General features: G+C 46.2%; 1 protein-coding gene across 2 annotated transcripts in view; it reads left to right on the top strand.

Annotated features, from left to right (window-relative positions):
* Positions 1 to 26697, top strand: part of MTRR (5-methyltetrahydrofolate-homocysteine methyltransferase reductase) — a 399747-nt gene that overhangs the window by 343360 nt on the left and 29690 nt on the right. For both annotated transcript variants that reach the window (XM_085606098.1, XM_085606097.1), the window contains one exon: positions 6802 to 6894. In XM_085606098.1, coding sequence (XP_085462224.1) covers positions 6802 to 6894 — 93 coding nt within the window. The remainder of the gene's footprint in view (positions 1 to 6801; positions 6895 to 26697) is intronic.

Genomic DNA, 26697 nt, shown 5'->3' with positions numbered 1-26697 from the left:
GGATTATATTTTTTTTTTAGTTTTCAAACAATTTTTTATTTTTGGTTTTTTTTTTTTACAGCACCAAAACAAAACTGGGAATCAAAAAACTGCTCAACAGGAACAAAAAAAAAAAAAAAATTATGACCTGGAGCATGTGTGCTGCTGTATACGGTTTTCAATTAAATTTATGCTACTCTCTCCGTAGCAAATTACCTCATTGCACATATTGCAATGAATGTGCACTTTTTGAAACAGGGGTCGGATGTCAAGAGGCCTGGTGCATGGTGAATCTGCAGCCGCAGATGATGTGCTCAGCTGAGAAGGTCCAGGTGGAGGGTTCTCCCTTAGGGCTCTTGTGGTTTCACGAGCAAACCAAATTGGATGCATTGATTTAAAATGCCTGAGCATGCAATGAATGCTGAAGGAGTATTTTTTGTCCGGATCCCCTCTAGACAGGACACTTCCGCAAATTGTACAAGTGACCTTTGGCGCATTCACTTTTTTTTGCCCGTCTGGAAAAGTGACATAATTCCAAATGAAAGAGTGCTTCTGTTTGCTCTTTCTTGGTCGTTCTTGAAAGGTCTCCTCACTGGCTGAAGATGACTGGTGTTCTGCCATTTCACTGGAGTAGCTCTTCAGCAACCTTCTCTCAGGAAATTAGTAGAAAAAGTGAGGGGAGTGGGTGTGGCGTTTGAAGATTCTGAAACAGAAACTAATATGAACCAATGAAAAGTGTTGTTTTGTAATCACATGGCTTGCACACGGTACGCGTACAGTACGCGCACGTAGAACGCACGCATGCGCACTCGGAGCACGCACACATGCGCACTTGGAGCACGGCGGTACGCGCACCGTACGCGCACGGTGTACGCACGCATACGCGTACGGAGCACGCGCGTAGGGTCTACGCGCGCATGCGCGTACGGAGCATGCGCGAACGGAGCACGCACAACGTACGCATGCGCGTACGAAGCACGCGCGTAGGGAGCACGCGCGCACACGCGTAGGGAGCACGCACGCACGGAGCACGCAGGACGTACGCATGCGAACGTGGAGCGCACACCGTGCGCGCACGGTCAAAAACCCTTTTAAAAAAAAAAAAAATGAAAGTGTTTATAGTTTATAGAAGATATTAACTATGCTGTTCAACTTTATCCAAATAAAAAAAAAAAGAGCTGAGCCATTCAATATTACAGGATACAGTCAATCTATCACTATATACATAGGTAGTTTATTATAAAATAATTATATAAAAAATATAATAATATATACATAAATTAGCATTTAAAAAACCTTACAAATTCACTAAAAAAACCATAGGTTTCACACACGTTATAGTTGGGAATTAGCATTTAAAAAACCTTTGAAATTCACTGAAAAAACCATAGGTTTCACATACGTTATAGTTCGGAATTAGCATTTAAAAAAACGTGCAAATTCACTGAAAAAACCATAGGTTTCACACATGTTATAGTTAGCTGGACATTTCACTCGTAAAAAACCAATGAAATTCCCCCGTTATAGTTAGTTCAGCTAACTATAACTCGCGCGCCCGCAATCCACTGCTGATGACGTCACATATTACATCACTCATGACATGGTCAGTGACATCACTCATGACATCACTCATGACATCACTGATGACATCTCAAATGACATCACTGATGACATCACTGATGACGTCATCCATGTGATAAATTACCACATCTTCTCACACCCTAATATAACCTTTGATACACCGACTCAAAATTTCAGAGTTCCATTCTCAAAACCATACATACTCCAATACCAATAACTACATACCCCTCCTAACTCTTAGGTCTACATACACCTCCACTCATTCACCTGTACAGTCACGCATACTTACAATCACTCCATACAAGACTATCATATGCATTTATACACCTATATAGACACTCACACACCACCAATCATCCATAGAGGTACTCTCACACCTAGTCAGTCATGCAAATAATTACACTCCCATTTACTCACCTATGCGGTTATACACACTCAAGTTCACTTAAATATTAAAAGTAGTACCACATTCTTACGCACTTATAGAATCATTGATACAAGCACACACTCATCCATACAGTCACTCTCACAATCACACACTATCACATCTACCCACTTATATACTCTTACACGCATATATACTGCCTTTCACATATGTAGTTAGTCACAAATGTACCACTGAGATATACATTCAATCCCTAACACACCCATACATACACTCACTCAACCATACAGTCCATCACAGATGCACTCTTAAAACCATGCACCCATAGAATCACCCACTCACACATCTCTGCATAGAGTCACACACACCCTACCCACACAAACACTCAGGAACCCATACAGATACTGAGACAAGCAATCAACAACTCATATAGACACTCATATAGGTATTCACAAAACCATGCAGCCACTTATACACCAACATACAGAAACATACAGACATTTACAGTTTAGTCACTAGTCTGCAGTAAGATACATTTAATGACTCACTTATAGAGTTAGTTACGCACCACAGAAAATCATCCATTTACACACTTGTACACCCACTCATTCTTCAACAGGCCTTTCCCTATATATATTAAACATACTAAAATTGTTAAGAAACACATACTCAATTCATGATGTCATCAGTGATGTCATCAGTGATGTCATCAGTGATGTCATTTGACATGTCATCAGTGATGTCATGAGTGATGTCACTGACCATTTCATAAGTGATGTAATATGTGACGTCATCAGCAGTGGATTGCGGGCGCGCGAGTTATAGTTAGCTGAACTAACTATAACGGGGGAATTTCATTGGTTTTTTACGAGTGAAATGTCCAGCTAACTATAACATGTGTGAAACCTATGGTTTTTTCAGTGAATATATATATATATCTATATATATATCTATATTATCTACTGGCGGTCGCCAGTAGATAGTTATAGTTAGGACCGTGTTTCCATAGGAAATCTCAAAATTCTATTTTGAATAACTTTGGCGCCGGCAGACGAATCCTCGCGAAATTTTCAAAACCAATGGGGTGCTCCGTTCAGCTCCTACCCTGAAAGTCTCGGGGTGATTCGTCAAGCGGGGGCCGAGAAAAAAGGGGGGTCCCAAAACGCGTTTTCCCCATGCATTTTTCCATAGGACCTTTAGACGCAGCTACAGCCTGAACGGCTGAACAGAATTACTTGAAATTTGGCAGAGAGGTAGCCATAAGGTCAAGGAAGTGCCTTTTGCAGGACTGGTGTAAATCTGTTCAGTATATCCTGAGAAAATAGCATTTAAAAGCATATCAATATCTATACGCGCGCAGGGTGCACGCACCGTGAAAATAAAAAAAATAAAAAAATAAAAATTTAATACGTAGTTTATTGTAAAATAAATATATAAAAAAAATAATAATACATAAATAAATTAGCATTTAAAAAACCGTACAAATTCACTGAAAAAACCATAGGTTTCACACACGTTATAGTTAGGAATTAGCATTTAAAAAACCTTGCAAATTCACTTAAAAAAACCATAGGTTTCACACATGTTATAGTTAGGGGGATATTTCACTCGTAAAAAACCAATGAAATTCCCCCGTTATAGTTAGTTCAGATAACTATAACTCGCGCGACCGCCACTCTATCACAAGGATGATGTCATCAGTGATGTCATGAGTGATGCCACTGACCATGTCATGAGTGATGTAATATGTGACGTCATGAGCAGTGGATTGCGGGCGCGCAAGTTATAGTTATCTGAACTAACTATAACAGGGGAATTTCATTGGTTTTTTACGAGTGAAATATCCACCTAACTATAACGTGTGAAACCTATGGTTTTTTAAGTGAATTTGCAAGGTTTTTTAAATGCTAATTCCTAACTATAACGTGTGTGAAACCTATGGTTTTTTTCAGTGTATATATATATATATATATATATATATATATATATATTGGTTACAATTTTGTAACAATACATTGTCACTGTAGGGCACTGTTAGCACAGAAACGCGGGAAAGCAGGGGTGAATTCGTTTTGCAGGATGCTAATTGTTGGTACTGGATTATGCATTCTGTGGTTTTTTAAACTCCTTAATTAACCGACCACGGGAAAGTTCAGGCTCCCCTTGTATGTTTTATCCCCTCTCCATGTGCTCACCCTCCTTTTCTTTTAGCCCATACCTTCGTGCTCCGAGGTCTCTACACCACCCTTTCCGCTTTTTATCTCTACTACCACTGCGTGCTGTATGTTTATTCAACAGCAGAAAAATCGATGCTCGTTTAGCGCTGAAGGCACAAAGGAGCTGCACTTTTAAAGTTTCATTCCCAAACTGCATCTAAAACATAGCAACTGATTACATCGCTGGCCTTTTCAATTTGAATATCAGCACGTGCCTACATTTATCTATACATTTGCCTCTCCTGCTGCTGTAATTAACTGTTAATTGTATCTCCCCACTCCCTTTATATTGTACTCAACCAGTTTTCACCCTCAAAACCAGGCGCGTAATATAGACCCATGCGGTGGGTTAATTTAAACAGCTGTCTTTCAATACGCACATGGGCATGTTAACAGAAAGCAGACCAGCGTCACTCCTGCAGGGGGCTTAATTTGAGCCGGTGTCTGCAGTAACGCACATTGCTACATTCCAATAAAACAAAAAAATTAACGCACAATATATAAACATGCGTTCCTAAAACAACACTGAGCATCCTAGCCTGTCATTTCAGCCAAGTCACAACTTTAAAAAGGATGTATGCACATTATCTGGAGACTTCCCTCCCCTCAACCCCATGGCCACATTTTTCTTCCCCCTTCTTTCATTAACATGACCTCCTGTATCCATGCCAGAAAACTCCCTCTGTTCCTACTAAATACAACATACACTCCACACAATACCACTCAGTGCCACATAATTATATACAACATAACTACACTGCACTCAATGCAACATACACTCCAAATAATACCACTGAGTGCCACATAATTACACACCACATGCAACTACAAAAAATCTAGAAGACATTTTTTATTTAAAATCTTTTTTTAATAAGGTTTTCAAATTATATATAATATCATCTTCGCTTGTATAAAGGTCACAAAAATGCTTAACACTTTTTATTATAACTTTTCAACATAATGCATAGCAGCCACAATGCTCTACAACATAGCCAAAAATTCAGGCTAAACACATAATGTCCCAAAGGCGAGACTTATTGGCTATGCCAATGCTTGTTTGTTTTTACTGTGTTTTAGTCCACATGGATTGTAATCCCAATTCTTTGAAAACTCGATATACGTGCATGCACACACACTTTGCATTTGTAATGTATTTGTCTACTAGAATGCCATCTTGTGGCGATTTACAGCACATCCATGTACAACTGTTGCTATTATGTGAAGAGCATTGGCAACTTGAACATTTGAGTACCTAGGGGACACACAATCTTTTTATTTCGAAATACAAACTGGGGGAAGTCTCGCTGGGTCTGGTTGTATGTTCTCAGCATGTCATATCTAATAATGAATTCACTTAGGAGCCTCGCCAGCATTTTCAATAATAAATTAGGCTTATTTCCAAAGCTGGGTTTTCAATATGGAGTATTTCGCTATCACAATTTTTGCAGTGAATTTGGAATATATGTATTGTGTGTAATTACCTGCATATCCTTTATACACCCAAAAACCACAATTTATGCACATTTTAATATTTGTACAAACCCCCACAAACACACATCTGGAACCAATTTCTTTTGTATTACCTAAAAAGCAAAGCTTTTCACACAGTTACACATCACACACTTCAACACCCCATATTGCCAATCCACACCACATAATTCATCACAAAGCCTCATAATTCAACTTAACAACACAATTACACAACACACCACATGCATCCAATCCACAACACACAATTACAAATCATGCCACAAAATTCAACAGCACACCACATAATTAAACTCTACTACATTCCATTCCACAACACAAACTACCATTCCACATAATTACACACTATAACACACAATTCCACTCCACATAATTCCAGTACACTCAATACCACATAATTACTACCCATATAATTCCACATCACACGACGCCACACAATTCCACTACACAAATTCACTGCACAACATACAGTTCCATGCCACACTGTTACACAAATAACTCATCCAATCCAACCCACATAATTCTGCTACACACCACATTCATACATTCCATAAGACATAGGAAAAAACATTGCCATTTACAATGCCAAACGCTCTATCTCAAACAAATGCGAGACCGATTGCATTGCAAGTGCTTGTTTGTAAATCGTGCCTATTTCAGACAAATGGAGCGTTCACCGGTTTTGGTTTAATTTCCATGAGCACTCTAACACAGCTGGGGAGCCTGCCACTGGGTCAACATATATGGAAAACTTCAACTGGGTGGTATAGTTATGCCTAAAACAATCACATTGTCGTATATCCTGTGCATTTACGTGTTAAACCCTTTTGGGATCTGGAGTAACTTACACAGGTGTAATAAACCTCTCCTGAATGTGAAAGAAATGCCAAAAAATCATTTCTTATGCTCTCTCACAGTTTAATAAATTGGTTATTTATGACACGTGATTCAGCATATTGCTAATGCAGAGAGCATCAGACTTTTATGAGCCTAGGACACGAAGAACTGATATTTACTGATAAAGTTGCGATTGTTCGGTTTTCCTGCGCAAATGTCTTTTTGCATGCACTTCTCCAGTAGGTGTGTGCATGTGTATGGTGGTTTAGGCTTTCATGTATAACTGACTACACAGTCTTTTATGTTTTTCGACAGATCAAAGCTCAGAGAGCAGCATATGGATTGGAACTTCGGGAACACTTGGTTGTTTTTTGGCTGTCGGCATCATGACAAAGATTACTTATTCAAGTAAGTTGGCATATAGATTTTGTAGCGAGTGAAAGGGAGCTGGGCCCAATAACTATCAATCAATCAATCATAGGCATTTGTATAGCGCACTGCTCACCCGGAGGGTCTCAAGGTGCTGGGGGGTGGGGGGGGGGGGCGGGGGGAACGCTACTGCTCGAACAGCCAGGTCTTGAGTTGCTTCCTGAAGGCGAGATGGTCTTGCGTTGTCCGGAGGTGGATGGGGAGGGAGTTCCATGTCTTGGCTGCCAGGTAGGAGAAGGATCTTCCTCCGGCGGTGGCTCTGCAGATGCGGGGGACGGTGGCGAGAGCGAGGCTGGCGGAGCGGAGCTGGCGGGTGGGCTTGTGGAAGGTCAGGCGGCTGTTGAGGAACTTGGGGCCCAGGTCGTGGAGTGCCTTGTGTGCGTGGGTGAGGAGTCGGAACGTGATTCTTTTGTTGACGGGGAGCCAGTGCAGGTCTCTCAGGTGTCCGGAGATGTGGCTGTGTCGGGGGATGTCCAGGATGAGTCGTGCTGTGGCGTTCTGGATCCGTTGGAGTTTCTTCGGGAGTTTGGCGGCGGTGCCGGCGTAGAGGGCGTTCCCGTAGTCCAGCCGACTGGTGACGAGGGCCTGGGTGACCGTCTTCCTGGTCTCGGTGGGGATCCACCGGAAGATCTTTCGGAGCATGCGCAGGGTGTTGAAGCATGAAGACGAGACGGCGTTGACTTGTCTGGTCATCGAGAGGGAGGAGTCCAGGATGAAGCCTAGGTTGGTCCGTTGGCTTGGGGGTGGCTCCCAGGGCGGGGGGCCACCAGGAGTCGTCCCAGGCGGAGGGTGATGATCCCAGGATGAGGACCTCCGTCTTGTCTGAGTTCAGTTTCAGGCGGCTGTTCTTCATCCATTCGGCGACGTCTTTCATCCCTTCGTGTAGGCTGGCTCTGGCGGCGTCCGGGTCGCTGGTGAGGGAGAGGATCAGCTGGGTGTCATTGGCGTAGGTGAGGATCTTGAGGTTGTGTTGACGTGCGATGGTTGCGAGGGGGCTCATGTAGACGTTGAAGAGGGTTGGGCTGAGCGATGACCCTTGTGGATCGCCGCAGATGACTTCGGTGGCCACTGACCGGAACGGGGGGAGGCGGACTCTTTGGGTTCTTCCGGCGAGGAATGAGGTGATCCACTCCAGGGCCTTCTCCTGGATGCCGGTGTTGTTCAGGCGCTGTACCAGGGTGCGGTGGCAGACAGTGTCGAACACTGCGGAGAGGTCCAGGAGGATGAGGGCCGCAGTTTCCCCGTTGTCCATTAGGGATCTGATGTCGTCTGTGGCTGTGATGAGGGCGGTCTCCGTGCTGTGGTTGGCTCAGACCCAATACAAAAAACAATGGTCCTAACTCAATTATTACCAAAATGCAATAATCACATCCAGTTATGTCTTTTCAAAATTTAGAGCTAGATAGCAAAAGAATTCAGGATAGCTCAAAATATTCAATATAACATTCTAACATGAAGCGATGCAACATCCAATACTTAATTCATCATATTTATTTACAAAAAACCATAGATTCTATAATATATGACACATGGTTGCTCCAGAAGGAACGTGCATAGAACAGAAGTGATAAGAAGTGAGTGTGTAGAAAAGATAGATTTGAAGGACAATAGAACAATTATTAAAATCCTTTACAAAGTACACGGTTATGATTCACCGTTTGAAATGTCCTGGTCACGTTCAGAGATATCACCAATGAGTTTAAGTATTTCATGCACAGAATTTAATTCAATTTGTAGCACGTTTGAGGGATTGCGTGTACCAGGCTTGACGACAAGAGAGATGTCGACGTTTCGACCCGTCTAGGGGTACAGAGGTATTTTGAGACCTTGACCGTGCGGGTCTTCTTCAGGACAACAGGGGGGATAAGAGCAACCTGGCGTGGTCCTTGACTTGACTCTGTATCTAATGTGTATCCAGGTGATAATTTACCATAGATAATGTATCCCGGTCAATCAATTACCATGTATGCAGTCCTGTCAGGTATATTTACACAGGCTGTCGCGCTGCAGTCGTGGCATCAGTCAATTCTGCAGTGTTTCGGGCCTCCTATTTAAAAGGATGGGAACGGAATTCATTTGTGTATCTCGTTTCCAGCCGAAGGGCGCGCTGCGTCCATCTAGGTCCGTGCTTCCCGTGGCGTCTTAACCGATGATCCTTGTGGTATGCCGCAGATGACTTCGGTGGCCTCGGATCTGAACGGGGGGAGGCGAACTCTCTGGGTTCTTCCGGTGAGGAATGAGATGATCCACTCCAGGGCCTTCTCTTGGATTCCGATGTTGCGGAGGCGGTGCACCAGGGTGCGGTGGCAGACAGTATCGAATGCTGCGGAGAGGTCTAGGAGGATGAGGGCCGCTGTTTCCCCGTTGTCGAGCAGGGTTCGATGTCATGAGTGGCTGCGATGAGGGCGGTCTCGGTGCTGTGGTTGGCTCAGAAGCCGGATTGCGAGTGGTCGAGGGATCCGTTGGTCTCGAGGAAGGCGGCTAGCTGTCTGTTGACGGTCTTCTCGATGACTTTGGCAGGAAACGGGAGGAGCGAGATGGGGCGGTAGTTCTTGAGGTCGGAGGGGTCTGCAGTTGGTTTCTTCAGCAGGGCACTGATCTCGGCGTGTTTCCATCACTCCGGGAAGGTGGCGGTGTTGAAGGAGGCGTTGATGATGTCGCGGAGGTGGGGTGCGATGATGTGGTCGGCCGTGTTGAAGATGTGGTGTGGGCAGGGGTCCGTAGGGGATCCGGAGTGGATGGTGTTCATTGTGCGTGTTGTGTCTTCGGTGCTGACTGGGGTCCAAGTGCGGAGGGTGGCGGTGGGGGGCATCGGTTCGGTGGTGGGGTTGGTGGTTGGTGGGCCGAAGCTGTTGTGAATGTTGGCGATCTTGTCATGGAAGAAGGCTACGACGGAGCCGTAGAGGTCTTGCGAGGGAGTGATGTCATTGTTTCCGGCGTCGGGGTTGGTGAGCTCTTTGACGATGCTGAAGAGTTCCTTGCTGTTGTGGGTGTTGTTGTCCAGTCGTTCCTTGAAGGCTGTCTTCTTTGTGGCGTGGATCAGTTGGTGGTGTTTGCGGGTGGCGTGTTTGAGGGCCGTCATGTTGTCTGTGGTCTGGTTGGTGCACCAGGTGTTCTCCAGGGAGCGGCAGTTCTTCTTGGAGGTGATGAGCTCGTCGGTGAACCAGGAGGCTTTCTTGCTGCCGCGTCTGCTGGGGTGGTTCTTTTTCAGTGGTGCGAGGGCGTCTGCGCAGTTGGTGATCCACTGTGTGAGGTTGTTGGCGGCTTCGTTGGGGTCTGTTGAGCTGGTGGGGGGGTTCTGGCTGAGGAACGTGGTGACCTGGTCGCCGGTGATCTTGTTCCAGCTCCTGCGGGGGGCTTGTTGAGGGTGGTGGTGGGTCGTCGTTTTACTGAAGCTGAAGTGGACGCAGCTGTGGTCAGTCCACTGGAGATTGGTGGAGTGGCTGAAGGTGACGTATTTGCTGGATGAGAAGACTGGGTCAAGTGTGTGGCCGGCGTAGTGGGTGGGGGTGGTTACCAGTTGCTTGAGTCCGAGGTTGGCCAGGTTGTCCAGCAGAGCAGTGGTGTTGCGGTCCTTGTTGTCCTCCAGGTGGAAGTTGAGGTCCCCCAGGAGGATGTAGTCGGTGGAATTGATGGCGTGCGGGCTGACGAAGTCTGTGATGTCTTCGCTGAACTGTGTGCGTGGTCCTGGTGGTCTGTAGACGAGGGTGCCTCTGAGCGTGGTCTTGTGGTCGGTTTGTATCTGCAAGTGGAGGGGTTCGGCGGAGGTGAAGGTGTCATCGGAGTTGGTCGTGATGTGGATGCCTCCTCCTGTCTGGTTGACGCGGTCCTTCCTGGTGACTTTGTAGCCTTCCGGGACGGCGATGGCGACGTCGGGCGCTGAGGAGGGGTTCATCCAGGTTTCCATCAGGAAGGCGATGTCTGGTGCTGTCGAGTCGAGGAGGTTCCAGAGTTCGACGGCATGCCTGTGAACGGAGCGGGTGTTGAGCAGGATGCACATCAGGTGTTTGTTGCTGGGGCTCGGTTTAGCAGGTGCGGTGTTGGGTCGGAGGCCGGTGAAGCGGCAGGTCAGGCAGGTGAAGGGTCCGTGGGTGCGTCTCGGTAGCAGGCGGTGTTTCTGCCGGCGTTGAGTGCGTGGAGGGTTTTGGCGTCGTAGATGTGCAGGGTGTGCTGGCGAGGGCGAGGACCAGGGGGTCTGGCGCTGGGCGCGGTCCAGGCGCGGACGGGTGCAGACGGGCTTACCTTTGGCGCACCTTCGGCGCTCAATCGGCGCTCCCGCTGCGCGGTCGCTCTGGGGGCGTCATAAGTAAGGAGCCGGGAGGGAGGAGCAGCTGGGTGGCGGGAGTGGGGCGGCGAATGGAATCACAGGGGGGCGGGGCCGCAGGGAGGCAGTGGCGGGAAATTCCAAGAAGCAGCGGGAAATTCCCAGGAGCAGTGGGAAATTCCCAGGAGCAGCGGGCAGCGAGCGAAGGAATCTGCAGGCAGGAGGCAGCAAAGGCAGGCAGGAGCGGCAGCAGTGAGTGGGGCGACCAAGCCCTGTGGAGGGCTGAGCGGTCACACTCTGTGGTCCTCTACGGTCCCCTTAAGTAAGGAGCCGGGCGGGAGGAGCAGCTGGGTGACGGGAGCGGGGCGGCGAATGGAATCACAGGGGGGCGGGGCCGCAGGGAGGCAGCGGCGGGAAATTCCAAGAAGCAGCGGGCAGCGGGAAATTCCCAGGAGCAGCGGGAAATTCCCAGGAGCAGCGGGCAGCGAGCGAAGGAATCTGCAGGCAGGAGGCAGCAAAGGCAGGCAGGAGCGGCAGCAGTGAGTGGGGCGACCAAGCCCTGTGGAGGGCTGAGCGGTCACTATAACTGCATGATATTTCTTAGTAGTTCCAGCTTCCTTTACATTTGCTTGGATATATTTGGGCCTTCACTGATTAACCTCTTTTCGATGTTGTCCCACAACCGTTGTCAAAATATTCCACTTTTGCATAATTGCACTTTGAGGCCAGGGCCGAACTGGACACCAAAATCAGCCAGAGCAAAAATGTTCAAACCAGCCCCACACAGAACAAGCATTGGTAAATGCATTAGGCTTTACCTATGTAATTAATAATAAGCTTTTTTGATGTAAGTTGTAGCTTGCAGAGTAGTTGTACAATATAAGTTACAGAAAGTCTGTTAGTGTTATGACTTGTTTAAGTACAAAAAGGCAATATATTGTGCCATCACTAGTGGTATTATAAAGTGAGGAGATTAGGTAAATGGTTGCAGTCCCTTTTAATAATTTATTAAAAAACGTAAATTTCACAAGCATAGCACAAGCGATGTGCATACAAAACCTAAATATGCCACAACTATAAATTAAATGTGCCTTTTGGGTGTAAGGCAATTTTACCATGTTTAAGGGAGAGAGCACAAGCACTTTAGCACTGGTTAGCAGTGGTAAAGTGCGCAGAGTCCTAATCACCAACAAAAATGGATTCAGAAGGCAGGAGAGTGAAGGCAAAACGTTTGGGGATGGCCCTGCAGAAAAGGCCAAGTCTAACAGTGTCAAGTCCAGAAGAGAATTCCAACACAGTATTCCAGAGAATACTACAACGAGCTTCAACATGGGTTGAAGCAGGTTGAGACCCTAATAAAAAGTTATTGTACAATCAAATAAGGAAGAACAAATAAAAGAATGTCCTGTCTTGTGGGGGGGAAGCTAAAGTAATTGGCAAAAAAGACCGAATAACCAGGGATGTGACAGAAGAAAACAACCTTTTGCTAAATCAAGGATACATGATTTTGAAATATACAGACAGAGCTAAGATCTCTAAAGGGCCAGATGTGTGGAACTCTTGTGACGTAGATGCTGCCTTTAAGGGGACAAGTGTCATACTCTAACCAAGCCACCATTGTATTACAAAGCCACCAATAAAGTCAGAAAACTCATAATTAATAGCAGCAATGACACTGAGACCAAATTCCCTCAGCTTTTCACTGTCCAGTACTTTAGTGCCCTTTCATAGCTCTTGCAGTATTTGTGAGTGCTGTGTGAATCTTGAAGCCTTCTTGTTTTATCTAGGGGAGAAAGCAAGGGCTATTCAGTTGGAAGTATATTTTCTGAACAGTGCTACATGAGCTTTACCTGCCCCATGTGAAGGGTTTGGTCATATAGCTAGACGTTCAGTCTGTTCCTCAATATTTTTCTTGTGTGAGACACTGCACAAGAATGTACTTGACCCATGAGACATTTCATATATGATTTACAGTAAACATTTGTGATAGCAAGTTCCCAAGCACCCAATAGGGCACATTTTGGTAGAAACTTTGAGTTGCCCCCCCCCCCACCCCAAATATGAGCTTTTTATGGTTAATTTTCAGGTGTCTTGCCTCCTAAGAGTATATGTGATCCTTAGTAGCCACCTGTCTAATTGAAAAAATCCTACTTTTTAACCCTCGTTTTAGAGACTATAGGGATTCACTGTCCACAAAGGCCGACATATTTTTTCAGACACCACAGGTTTGAAGCCATGCAGGCAGCTTCTACAGATGGGTGCTCAATCAAAAGATTTTAATGTGCTCCCTTTATGTCTCTCACTCTGTGGGGTGGGGGCATTCAACAGTTGGATGCATATTCTGCCTGCTTAGCTTACGAGACCGGTGCATTAGCTACTATTCATCACAATTGGAAAGTATCTGGGAAATCCTTTCTCTTCCACAAACATTTTGGTAACTCTTGCTCTCACATGTGGATTGCTGGGCGGTGCTGGGAGAATACCTTTATTCAGTCCTTCATCTTTCAACAATGAATGGAAATCTCTGTTTAAGAGCACACCGTTTATAAGCTAGTGGTGTTTGGGAAACCCTTTTTTTCTTTTTCTTACTGTGTCTCTGTTGGAGACTTGCATATCTATGGCTATACATTTGTTTTGCAAACTCAAGTTTCAGCGCTCCGTCCATCATCTCCTTGTGTTTGCTTTGTTCGCCCTCAGTTGGCAGGATATGCCCAGACGTGGGTCCCTTGCTCACTTTGCCACTGGATTCTAGCTAGCCTGTCTGATGAGGGCTGTTGGCCCGAAACTTGTCCAAGGATGCTTGTTTCCGGTCCAGGGAAGACATGGCTTGGCAGTTCGGGCTGGACTGTTCCAAAGAGGCGCAGGGTCAAGACTGATTTGCATATAGCTGTGTCTGAACTGGGGTGGCGAAATGAGCTAAAGAACGATGATGGATTCAACCCAGATCTGTGACTTGGGGTGAGTGTCTGAAAAGTTTCAGCGCTCCGTCCATCATCTCCTTGTGTTTGCTTTTCATTGCTATTTGAGGCTTAGATTGTTACTTCTACATAGAAATATAGCTCTTCCCATGCCATTCAGTCAGCCTCCTCCTCTTGTAAAGAAGTGTAATCCTCATTCTAAGCAGATTTTGCTGTTGTTGTTCCCTAAATCTAAACAGCATCAGTGACACCCTCCAGAGATTTTCTGCTGCTGAAGTGTGAGTTTACTTTTAGTTTGGGTTTTCTTCCCATTACCCTCAGTTCGAGCAAAGTTCTTTGTTCTTGCTGATGTCTTGCTGTTTTTATACATGGATGCTGTAAAGTTTTCCTATGTATCGGCAGGAAGAAAGCAGAACGTAAAAATATATATATATTTTTTTAAAACAATTAATTATTGTGAGATTTGCATTAGTTGCCCTAAGTCCCCTTTCCTCTGCATGTCCCATCTTCTGGTACCCGCTGTGTCGGACTACCTTTTTAGATTGCGATTCTGGAAATTTCAGGTTGCCACAGAGACAGTGGAACTTATTTGTAGTTGGATTATACATGCACCTTACTTTGCTTTTTAACTTATTTTGTAGTGTGAAAAAACAACTGTAGTGTCCTGGCCAGTGACCAAGGATATCATATGAGCTAGGAGGAAGAAAGACCAAGGACCAATAGCACAAGAGACACCACAGCGAGTAACTTGTTTGGACTAACCTACCTCCATTTTGACATAATGGGTGGGGGTGAAGGGCTTTTTCTAAAATGCATAGCCATTGCAGAAGGTTGTGTCAATACTAAGGATTCTCTGGTGTTTTGATGCAGACCAGTTGCTTTGCCACCAGGTGTTAGAAACTAAGGTAATTTGCTGTCTCTTTACATAATCCTATCCTGGGCCATACATAGTTGCTTCAGTAATACATAGGGACAAAAGTTGGACTTTTGGATAGCTCTAGCAAGTGTACTCTGTAATCTGCAAAATATTTTGAATGTTTTTACTGCGGGGTCTAGCTAGTGCACTGCCTTGATTGAACAAGAAACCACAATAATGTTAGTCATTACAGGATATATATTAAAAAGACACTTGTTCACTAAAGTTCAGAAATATATGTTCGAGGCATGTGAACTGTAGATCACATGCTTTGCATACTCCTGCCATCTGGTGTTCGGTCCGGATGTTTGCAAGTTGTTTTTGTTCGAAGAAGTCTTTCCAGTCACGAGGTAGGTGACTCCTCCTTTCGGTGATAGTGCGCATCGGCATCGACTTCATTGTTAGATTGTTTTTTCTGCCATCGGGTTCGGACGGGTATTGCTGCGCTCTGCTTTGGAATCGCTCCTCGGGTTCCCCCTCGCTGCGTACTCTCTCTACCATGATGGTATTGTTTTCAAACACGTTTTCTCTTTTTGCGGTTCGATTCGAACTTCAAAAAACCTTTTGACATTTCTACAGGAAGATCTGCGGGTGACCTTCCGGCCCATCCGCGTCCGTTTGGCTCCTCGTCAATGGAACGAATCCATTTAAATTTCGTCCCCTTTGCCACGCGAAATATCAGCGTACGGACTCTCACCCGGTGTGTAATTTGAACTTGTCCCCCGAGCACAAAGAGCAAGACTGTGACACGTGCCGCTCCTTCAGGTCAAAGAAAACTCTCAGTGATTGTCGGGCTCGACGTCGAGAGATGCAGCGGCTGGATGTTACACCGGACATCTTCGGCGAAGACTCAGAAAAAGAAAAGGTATCGGCGGCAGAGGGGGAGATGGCTTCAGCTGCGTCTGACTCTAGATCAGTCTTACAGATCGACCTCGAGGACGATGATGTGCCTCAGGGACAAGGGGATGTGAGTACCGAAGACACCTTCTGCACCACCTCCCCCTCAAGGCAAAGATCGGCACCCAGAAGAGGTTTCCAAAGCTCTGTCTCATAGCTCGGCACCAAAACACTCTGAAAAGTCTTCCGGCTCAGGAGTGAGTCGGCCAAAACCCACTTCCGAGCCGAAATCTTCCAGCTCGCAATCCAAGATGGATTCCGAACCGAAGCCTTCGGAACCGGAAACTTCGACACCGAAAATTAAGAAACATCCCTCTGAGTCGAAACCGTCGGCACCGAAAGTACATTCCGGCTCAACTCCGAAAGCTTCAGTGCCGAAAAGCAAAGACTTACCTACAAAACTACCGGATCCATACTTAGACTCTGTACCTCCTAAACTGCGTCCAAAACAGAAAAAGCTGTATATTCACCATGACACAGGGCATATCCATGCTAAAACACCATCCAAGCACAAGCTTTCTGAGGATGATAGCCCATGCAAAATTCCTCTCAAGAAAAAAAAGTGTAGGTACTAGTCCTTTTCATACAATTCCTTCGTCTCCTCCTCCTCCCTCTCCACCACAACTTGATCCATTACAGATTACACCGAGTCAGTCTCCTCTACCTCATTTTCACACAGGTGACACTGACGATGCACAATTACCAGATCCTTGGACGGACTACACAACTGATCCTCCACAGGACACAGACGCAGATCTTTATCCTACCAGGCCATCTCCACCTGATGACAATCTGCCTTACCAACAGCTTATTGCTAGAGCAGCAGAATACCATGGAGTAGGGCTACATAAAGAGTCTTTAGAGGGGGATTTCCTCTTTGACACATCTAGGATCAAATAAGTCTAGTCAGACACTGCCTATGCTAAAGGGCACACAGGCGATATTTTTAAAGATCCTGTCCTTACTCCTAGAGTAGACAAAAAATATAAATGTTCCCCCACAGATCCTATTTTTATTAAGGGTCAGTTACCACTTGATTCTTTAGTGGTATCAAATGCTAGAAAGAGAGCTAACGCTCAAGCATCTGGGGATGCCCCTCCCCCAGATAAAGAATCTAAACTTAGCGATGCTTTGGGTAAACGGGTAGCTGCGCAGGCAGCGAACCAATTGCGTATTGCTAATATGCTGGGCTTACTAGCAAGATACGATAAAGCCCACTGGGACGAAATGGAACAATTACATCAGCTTCTCCCAGAGGAGCATGGGGCAAAGGCTCAGGATTTAGTCCTGGAAGGCAAACTAATTTCTAATGCCTCTTTCAGATGCACTCTAGATCCAGCTGACACCGCAGCTAGACAAGTAAATACTAGCATCTTACTACAACGACACGCATGGTTGCGCATATGAGGGTTCAAACCTGAAGTCCAACAATCCATCCTGGCTATACCCTTTGATAAAAAACATCTCTTTGGCCCAGAAGTCGATCTAGCACTCGAAAAAATGAAAAAGGACACAGATGTAGCAAAATCTATGGGAGCGCTTCAATTTCCCTCCAAACGAGGTTCCTTTCAGTGCTCTTTTTATAGGGGAGCGTCCAAGTCCACAGGCACTGACCAGAACACTTCCGCCTACAAAGGCAATTCCCAATCCTCTTTTACAAGTGGATTTTTCTGAGGCGGGTTTAGAAGAAACAGTCCCGGGGGAGAGGTAAAAACAACACATCTCACACTTCCCCTTCCTCAAGCAAACAGTGACTTCCCAACACTTCCCTCCGACTATTCCACACCTGATGGAGGAAGACTTCAACACTTTCTCCCCATTTGGAAATCAATAACAAACAAATGGGTGCTTGGAATTATCCAACATATTTATTGCCTGGAGCTTATCAGCAATCCTCCAAACATTCCTCCTCGATCTTATAAAATATCACCAGATCACCAGCACTTGCTTCAACAAGAAGTGCAATCTTTATTACTCAAAGGAGCTATAGAACCAATCACACTTCAGTACAAAGGGTCAGGGGTTTATTCCCTTTACTTTCTCATTCCCAAAAAGGACGGCTTCTTGAGACCTAGTCTAGATCTCAGAGAGTTTAACAAATACATATTGTCAGAACACTTTTACATGGTAACTCTTCAACAAGTACTTCCTCTTTTGCAGCAGGGCGACTTTATGTCTATTCTAGATCTAAAGGGCGCCTACGTTCATATTCCGATTCATCCCGCTCGTTACAAATACCTCAGGTTTGTGATATCAGGCAAACTTTACCAGTTCAAGGTACTTCCATTTGGCGCCCAGAATGTTCACCAAATGTCTCGCAGTAGTAGCTGCTCATCTCAAAAGACAATGTATACATGTCTTCCCTTACCTGAACGACTGGCTTGTCAAAGCGAGCACTTACCAGAACTGTATTCCTCACACTCAGACAACAGTGCACCTACTTCACCAGTTAGGTTTTACAGTAAATGCACAAAAGTCTCACTTGTGCCCCCCACAAGTGCAATCTTATCTGGGAGCTTCCCTCAACACACTCAAAGCTCTAGCCACTCCCAATGTAGCCAGAATACACAATATTCAGGACACACTATTACAATTCCAACCCAACAAATCATTAGCAGCGAGAGTCTTCGTGCAACTGCTGGGAATGATGGCATCCTGCATTGCAATCATGCCTCATGCAAGGCTTCACATGCGTCCTCTGCAAGAATGTCTAGCGAGTCAGTGGAAACAGTCTCAGGGTCTATTATCCGATCTAGTGTTGGTAGACAGCCGCACTCATCGCTCTCTGCAGTGCTGGAACCCTTAAAACTTAGCAAAAGGGTGGCCTTTCATAGACCCTATTCCACAGACTATACTGACAACAGACGCATCCTTAACAGGTTGGGGTGCCCATCTTCAACATTACACAGAACAGGGACTGTGGTGGGACAATCGCAAACGTTTCCACATCAACTACCTGGAGCTTCTAGCAGTGTTCCTAGCACTCAAAGCTTTTCTCACCCAACTTGTAGGCAAGACTGTCTTAGTTCGCACAGACAACATGACAGCAATGTACTGCCTACAGAAACAGGGATGGACTCGCTCTCTCTCCAACTGTCGCGCCTTGCACAAAGCATTTGGAATGGCAATTCACCACAAAATCTTATCTCCTAGCAAAACACCTTCCAGGAGTAGACAATCAGATTGCAGACCTGCTCAGCAGACACAGGCAGCAACTACACGAGTGGGAACTTCAATCCCAAGTTCTTCTTCCCTACTTTCAAAAATGGGGTTTTCCACAGATTGATCTGTTTGCCACAGTACACAACGTAAAATGCCCAAGATTCACATCCAGGTTCCTACACCTAGCATCCAAGGGCAATGCTCTATGTATGAATTGGTCAGGGATATTTGCTTATGCATTTCCGCCTCCCCCACTAATTCCATTACTGGTTCGAAAGCTCAGACAAACGTCCCTCACACTGATCATAGTAGCCCCCACATGGGCTTGTCAACCTTGGTATACCACCCTGTTAGAACTATCAGTGGTTCCACATCAAAACCTACATCTCACCCCTTGTCTCCTCACTCAGAGCCATGGATAAATCAGACATCCGTTCCCAGCGAACTGAACCTAGCAATTTGGCTCCTGAAGTGATAGAATTTGGTTATTTACAACTGCCACCAGACTGTTTGAATATTCTCAAAGAGGCTAGAAGATCTACTACTAGAGCATGTTATGCAGCAAAATGGAAACGGTTTGTTGTCTATTGTAACTACAACAATATCAATCCACTTAATGCTTCTGTACGGAACATCATTTATCTGTTGCATTTACAGCAATGTGGACTAGCTTACACATCCATTTGCTTACATCTAGCAGCGTAGCTTCATACTTGCAAAATAGACAACACTTATCTCTATTCAGAGTACCAGTGATTAAAGCTTTCATGGAAGGACTAAAAAGGGTGATACCACCAAGAATTCCCCCTGCTCCAGAGTGGAACTTAAACATAGTTCTTACAAGGCTAATGGGTCCACCTTTTCGACCAATGCACAAATGTCAGTGCCAATTCCTATCATGGAAAGTTGCTTTCCTCATAGCGATAATTTCACTAAGGAGAGTTGGTGAACTTCAGGCATTAACGATACAAGAGCCTTTCTTTCAACTTCAAAATGATAGTGGTTCTTCGCACCAATCCTAAATTTCTCCCTAAAGTAGTTTATGCTTTTCATATCAATCAATCAGTTGAGTTACCTGTGTTTCCTCAACCTGGTTCTGTAGCAAAACAAGGCCTACACACACTTGATGTTAGACGTGCTTTACTTTACTACATAGAAAGAACCAAAGATTTTTACACAAAACAAAGCAACTATTTGTTGCTTTTTCTCCACCTCACAAGGGCAATCCTATATCTAAGTCCAGTATTGCAAGATGGATTGTAATATGTATCCAAACATGTTCTGTTAAAGCAAAGAGAACTTTGTTAGTATCCCCTAGAGCACATTCTACTCGCAAAATAGGGGCTAATATGACCGCCATGGGAAATATTCCGTTAGCTGATATTTGTAAGGAAGCAACATGGTCTACACCTCACACTTTCACCAAACACTATTGTGTAGATGTGTTAGCAAGACAACCAGCAAATGTAGGCCAAGCAGTACTTAAAACTCTATTTCAAACAACTACAGCTGCTACAGGTTAGCCACCGCTTTGGGAGTTTACTGCTATATAGTCTATGCAAAACATGTCCAGCCCACATGCCTTGAACGAATAATGTTACTCACCTAGTAAGCATCTGTTCTTGGCATATAGAGTTTTAGATTCACATGCGCCCACCCATCTCCCCTGTCTCCTGTAGTAGTTGTAGTTCTTAATTCACATTCATACGCATGGACAGCTCTATTCTACACATACTACTCTATTCTCACCCTCTAAAACAATCTAACAATGGAGTCGATGCCCATACGCGCTATCACCGAAAGGAGGAGTCACCTACCTCGTGACTGGAAAGACTTTTTCAAACAAAAACAACTTGCAAACATCCAAACCCAACACTAGATGGCAGGAGTATGAAAAGCATGTGAATCTACAGCTCTACATGCCAAAAACAGATGCTTACTGGGTAAGTGCAGAAACAACAGTTGATGGACAGAATGCAGAACAATGTCATACATTTACCCCAGTACCGAGATCTGGGCCTAAATCCATTGTTTTTTTGCTCACCACGCCATTCCAGTTTGAACCCAGGCATATGCAAATCAGTATTGACCCTGTGCCTCATGGGAACAGTCCAGCCCGAACTGCCAAGCCAGGTCCTCCCTGGACTGGAAACCAGCATCCTAGGACCGGTTTCGGGGTTTCACCCCTCTTCAGCCAGGATAGCTTGATTCCAGTGGCATGGAGAGCATGGGACCCACGTCTGGGCATACCCGTCCCACTCGGGGTGACAAATGCAAAAACAACAGTTGATGGATAGAATGCAGAACACTGGGTAAGTAGCATTATCCTTTTGGCAACTGTAATGACTTAGGGCATCAACAATAAAACTAACTCTGAAACAGTATTGATGTGAAATGTAGAACCCCATAAAAAAGCCATAGATAAAGGCAAAGGTCTTTAAAGCTTACCCCAAAGATCTGTGCTGTGTCACCAACCCACCTTATACATGCAGACAGAATGAACCACGTAGAGAACTAGGAAGAGCCATTATGATGTTACTGAATTTGGGCAGTGTTCTAATTGAGCAAGCTCATTCTCTTGATACATACATTGTTCCAGTTGGTTTATGCTGTGGGGAGGAATATGGCACAAAGTATTTTTTTTTTGTACTGGCACAAGTAACTGCCTGTTGGTTATTAAACATCTGGTTAAACCCTCCCCACTGCAGTCAGCCTATGTTACATTCTTTTTTTCACTACTGCAAGGCCTATCGCTGCCATAGGTTAACATTAGCATTGCCTTATTACATTTTATAAGTGGAAATTCCAAATTGGAAAAGATAACCCATTCAAGTTTGGTGTCTCTGTAATTACAATTTAAAATCCAAAATTATGGTGAAGTGGGATTTTAATTTTCAGTTCTGAAAATGCCACTTTTAACCATTTGGTGCCTGCAGCCTATCTCGGATCACAACAGCGTCTAGTTGGTAGTTGTCTTTGTGAATTCCTCCTAGACAGCCACACAGAATAGGAGCTTAGGTGTCACTGAATGGGCCATCACTGGCAGGATAGGAGGGAGGAGCTGGACCCAGCCTCACTTACACCTGAATAGGGTGTGTCCTGTCTTCACACAAAGGGCCTAAAGATTCTGCATTGCCACTTCAGCCAACTTGGAGCCAGGGCAGGGGAGGTAGGGAATTCATGAACCTCACAGCCACTGTTTTGAAGCTCCTCCCTTCTTCCAGAACCAAAGCACCAGTGTATAAAAGAAGGACCCCAGACATCTCCACTGAAGTCCACCTCTAGACCTTTGGATAGTCTGCTATCCAGGAAGGACTGCAGTGCTGCTACAAGGACTGCCAACTCTGTTGGGCTGACCTGCTGCCTGCTGACATCTTGCCTGGGGAGGAAGAACTGGACCTGGAACCCATCTTGAACTGATGACCCCAGAGTTATTTTTAAAGAGCTAGTCCGCTGGCCTCCTAATCTGAGCCTCAGGGACATAGCAGGCTCCCCGCAGCTTGTGGACCTGTCTTCAAGGAGTTCCTGACCTCAGAGAGGTGCCCCTCAGGTCCTGGACCCTTGGTGTGGCTCTTGAGCTCTTTAAGTAAAGTTTTTGGGCTCTTCATTATCGTGAAGGGGCCCGTTCGCAAGGACACTGTGCTGCTTGCACTGAAAATCAGCGGGACCTGCTGCAAGTCCATCTCCTCGCACAGAAAGCATTGTTCGCCCACAGAAGACCGCCAGCACAAAGTGCCAGCCTGCTTATCCATGACACCCGACCTGCTCATCACGCCACACCGACCACCGCCAGCGACGCTCTCCTTACTCCCAGGGACTTTCTCCAATGCGAACGGGACTCTTGGCATGAAACTCGAGATGGTAAATCTTCAGCGGGACTAATCTTGGACTGTATCCGACCTGCACTCCATCACGGTCAGCCTGAACTTTTGAATTTGACCCAGTTCAGCATGACCAAATAGCCACGGTTGGGGCTTTATGCTTTTAGGCGCTATATTGCAGTTTATTCTTAAAAATTAATAAGTCTGGTTCTACTGATTGGATTGTTGTCATTTTGGTGGTGTTCTATATATTATATTAAGCTTTATCCTTCTAACCTGGTGTGGGAACTTTTTGTGTGGTGTTTCTCACTGTTATACTGTTTGACGTGTTGCACAAATACTTTACACATTGCCTCAAAGTAAAGCCTGTTGAGTGCTCTGTGCCAAGCTACCAGGGGCTTGAGCACAGGCTAATTTGTGGTTTACATGTGGCTTACCCTGATAAGGATTGTCGTTGCTGCTTGGCCAGGGCTCACACCCCGGTCAACCAGTTACCCAATTTCCAACACCACACTTCGCAGGAAGTCATCAGATGGGAGGGGACCTGGTAGCCCATTAGCTAGTTAGTCTCCACGTCCACCTAGGCTCATAGTCGGCGTAATAGTGGCATCCATGGCACCCAGACCTCAGATCATATCTGCCCTGAAGAGAAGACTGAAGAGGGGCTGCCTTGCTGTTCCCTGGACTGAGCAAAAAGAGGCTGCACCAAAGAGTGGTCTGCAACCTGCTGCATTTTGGGATAGCAAAAAAGGGAAATGCCTGTGTGGTGTCCTGCTTGAGGAAACATCGTCCTCAAGCCCCAGACTGAGAAGGGGACTCCGAGAGTCTGTTGACTGAGTCCCTGTTAACGCCACTGGGCCATAAAAGCTGAGAAACTTGCTACTATTAAAGCCCACTGCTAAGAAGCTTGATGGCCGCTGATGTGCGGCCCATTGGTCAAAATTTGCACCTGAGTCTGCTGGACCCTGGAGAGTCATAGTGCAGTTTGGTCACTCGGAATTTAAGCATCGACCCCTGAGTTCGTGGACCAAGGAGTGGCCACAGGAAGATCCTCAACCAAAGGCTCAGCATTCTCGGTATCCTTGAGCATCTTCAGCATCCTGCATCCTGTGCATCAGGATCATTCCATGTATTTCCTGTGGCACTTTACCCAGAGGTCCTGAAACTGGGATAAAGACTGCTTTAATAGTGAGGTAACTGTTAAACTGGACCTAACTAGCTCACTGTTGGAGTTGGTCTCCTCAAGTGTCCTTATTGCCATTTTCTTTTTTTTTTTTTTTTTTTGAAAAACCTTTATTGACATTTCAACCAATAACAAGTATGGGCCTACAACCCACCGGGGCCGGCCGCTAAGCAGTCAGAGTAACAGAGATCAAATGTTAACACAGGCAGCACCTCGGGGAGCAGAATCTCCATGCTAATATATTCTCGGCCATTGAGCAGCGCAAGTAGGACACCAGGATGAAAAAGGTTTTCATTTTATAATAGGGAAAGACGGAAGGATCAGGTGCCAAACAATTTCCCAGCAGCGAAAAATGGCAGGCAGAATAATAAACGTAAGCAATAAACAGCAATCTATCGGATCAATGGCGCTGAAACAGGAAGTTCAGGATGTGGAGGAATATCATGATCAATTGCGCCTGGAGTCCCCTGCCCTAAAACCCAGAAAACACCCCGGAAATTGTGGCACACATGAAAAGGCAGTGATTCACAACAAAGGAGTTGTACCACGCTGATCCCAGAAAAGAAAAACAAAGAAGAATCAGAGAAGAAAAAGGAGGCCATGGAAAAAAAGGGGTTAAAGACTAAAGAATCCCCTCCCCCAACCCCCCACCCTGCACCTCTGCAGATGAGTACGGCCCCCCCCCCCCCAGCAGTGTGCCTGTCGCCCTGGAACCAGACCCGAAATATAGAAGAAACAGAGAAAAAGGAGTAAGAAAAGAACCCCACCAGACGGGGGGGTAGAGAGAGTATTAATAAACTGGAGGAGGGCCTTCAAAACATGCCCCCGGCCTCTCCCTCCCGCACAGTATGTTTTCCCCAAAGCAAACAGTAAGCAACACAAAGTCGACCATGTCAAAGAAAGATGGGGAGCATTATGCACCTATTATACTAACAATTATGCCATGAGAGCACGCAACCCCTGAGCCCACCCGCCTATTAGATGACCACCTCTGAAGGATCAGCCTTATCCCTGGCCACTCTTTGCAAATCTGCCCATGCATACCCCTCGACCCGGCGCCATGTCCAATGTTACAAGGTAAAGGAGCGTCCAAAAACGACCAGGAAGCGACGCACACAGGTGGGGTGGAAGTCTCTGAGTACCAACACAGTCAGCATTATGGAGGGACGTCTTTCCCAGTGCTACCCCAGGATCTGCACTGCACACAAGGTCCAGGAAGGCGGAATCAGCCGGAGTAGACAACCGTTGCTTGAATTTTCCCTGGGGCGCCGGAGGCCGCGCACGGGACAAGGCCACCACCCCCAACTCAGGTCCAGTACCTCCGGAACAGATCAGACCCACAGCCAGCCGATCACACGGTAGTACACTGTCCGGAGTTTCCAGCTGTTCACTAGTCACAGGGGTGGCCACGACAATGTCCTCCTGAGTGCAGTGTAGGAAGTCCCTGTGTACCTGGGGGCAGGCAGGCAGCAACTGTCCCGACGCTGATGCCACACCATCAAGCTTACTCCCCAATACCCAGACGCCATGAACCAAGGTGGAATGAAGGGCACCAAGAGCCTCAAGAAGGTCACGGTACCCCAGCACAGCTCTATGCGGTCGCTCCGCCACGCTCCCGAGAGTCGCACACTCCCAATCCTGCTGTGGCCCGGTGGACAGGATGGTAGACTTCATCATGACAAGATGGCCGCCGGGTAGGTCCGACCCGTATTGGGACCGGGACCCAGGGACAAGCGCCGCAAGGTCCAAGTCGCTGGAAAACAGGGTTCCGGAGGCAGGCAAAAAATATATCCGTTGTGTGGTCACGGGCAACAGCCGTCCCCACCACGGACCAGCGCCCGCGAAAATCCGGGGGCAGCCCGCAGGAATCAATGCGAGTCACGGGCAGCGTCCAGGCAGCTCACCGTCGAAGGCAGAGGCAATCACCGGAGAGTCTTGGAATTGCCACCCCGAGCATGCACTCGTTCCGCTACGCTTAGTGGTAGGAACGACCACGGCGAAATGTAGGCCGATATTCGCACCGCTCCGGTAGTCCGACTCCACCCAGTCACCAAAGGCCGCTGTTGTTGAACTGCCACCCGGCCAAGGTGTCCACTCGAGGTCCCGGCTCCAGGGCTGCACAGGCCGCAGATTTCAAATGCGCATTTCTCCGGCGGTACCGCCGCCAGAAACTTCGGAGTCACACGATCGGTTGCCGCTCTCATTCACAAACACGGGCGTATAGTGCAGGCTAAGGATCTCATGCAGGATATCCGTGCGGGATGCGGAGGTTCACGGAGCCGGGAGTCTACGCTGCCGTCCCGGTCGCCATCTTGGCTCCTCCTCCCTTATTGCCATTTTCAAGTTTGTTGTCGTGGCAACCCTAAACCACAAGTCACAGAAGATCTCAATGATTTACTGCATTCAGTGAAAAGTTGTGATGTTTATAAATAGGTGTCGGATTTTTATTGTCGGATTTTTATTGTTGCGTTTTCTTTTTATTCAACTGTTGGTACTACTTAATGCTTTACACTTGCTCCTTTATTAAAGCCTGACTGCTCTGAGTCACAGACACCCAGGACTGAGCGAGGGTTTTACAGCAAACCTGACTGGACTTGATATGGAATTGTGCCCGTATTATA

This window comes from Triturus cristatus, chromosome 5_1, assembly GCF_964204655.1.
Source record: "Triturus cristatus chromosome 5_1, aTriCri1.1, whole genome shotgun sequence".
NCBI lineage: Eukaryota > Metazoa > Chordata > Amphibia > Caudata > Salamandridae > Triturus > Triturus cristatus.
Note: the sequence above shows the minus strand (reverse complement) of the source record. Positions and strands in the feature narration are given on the sequence as shown.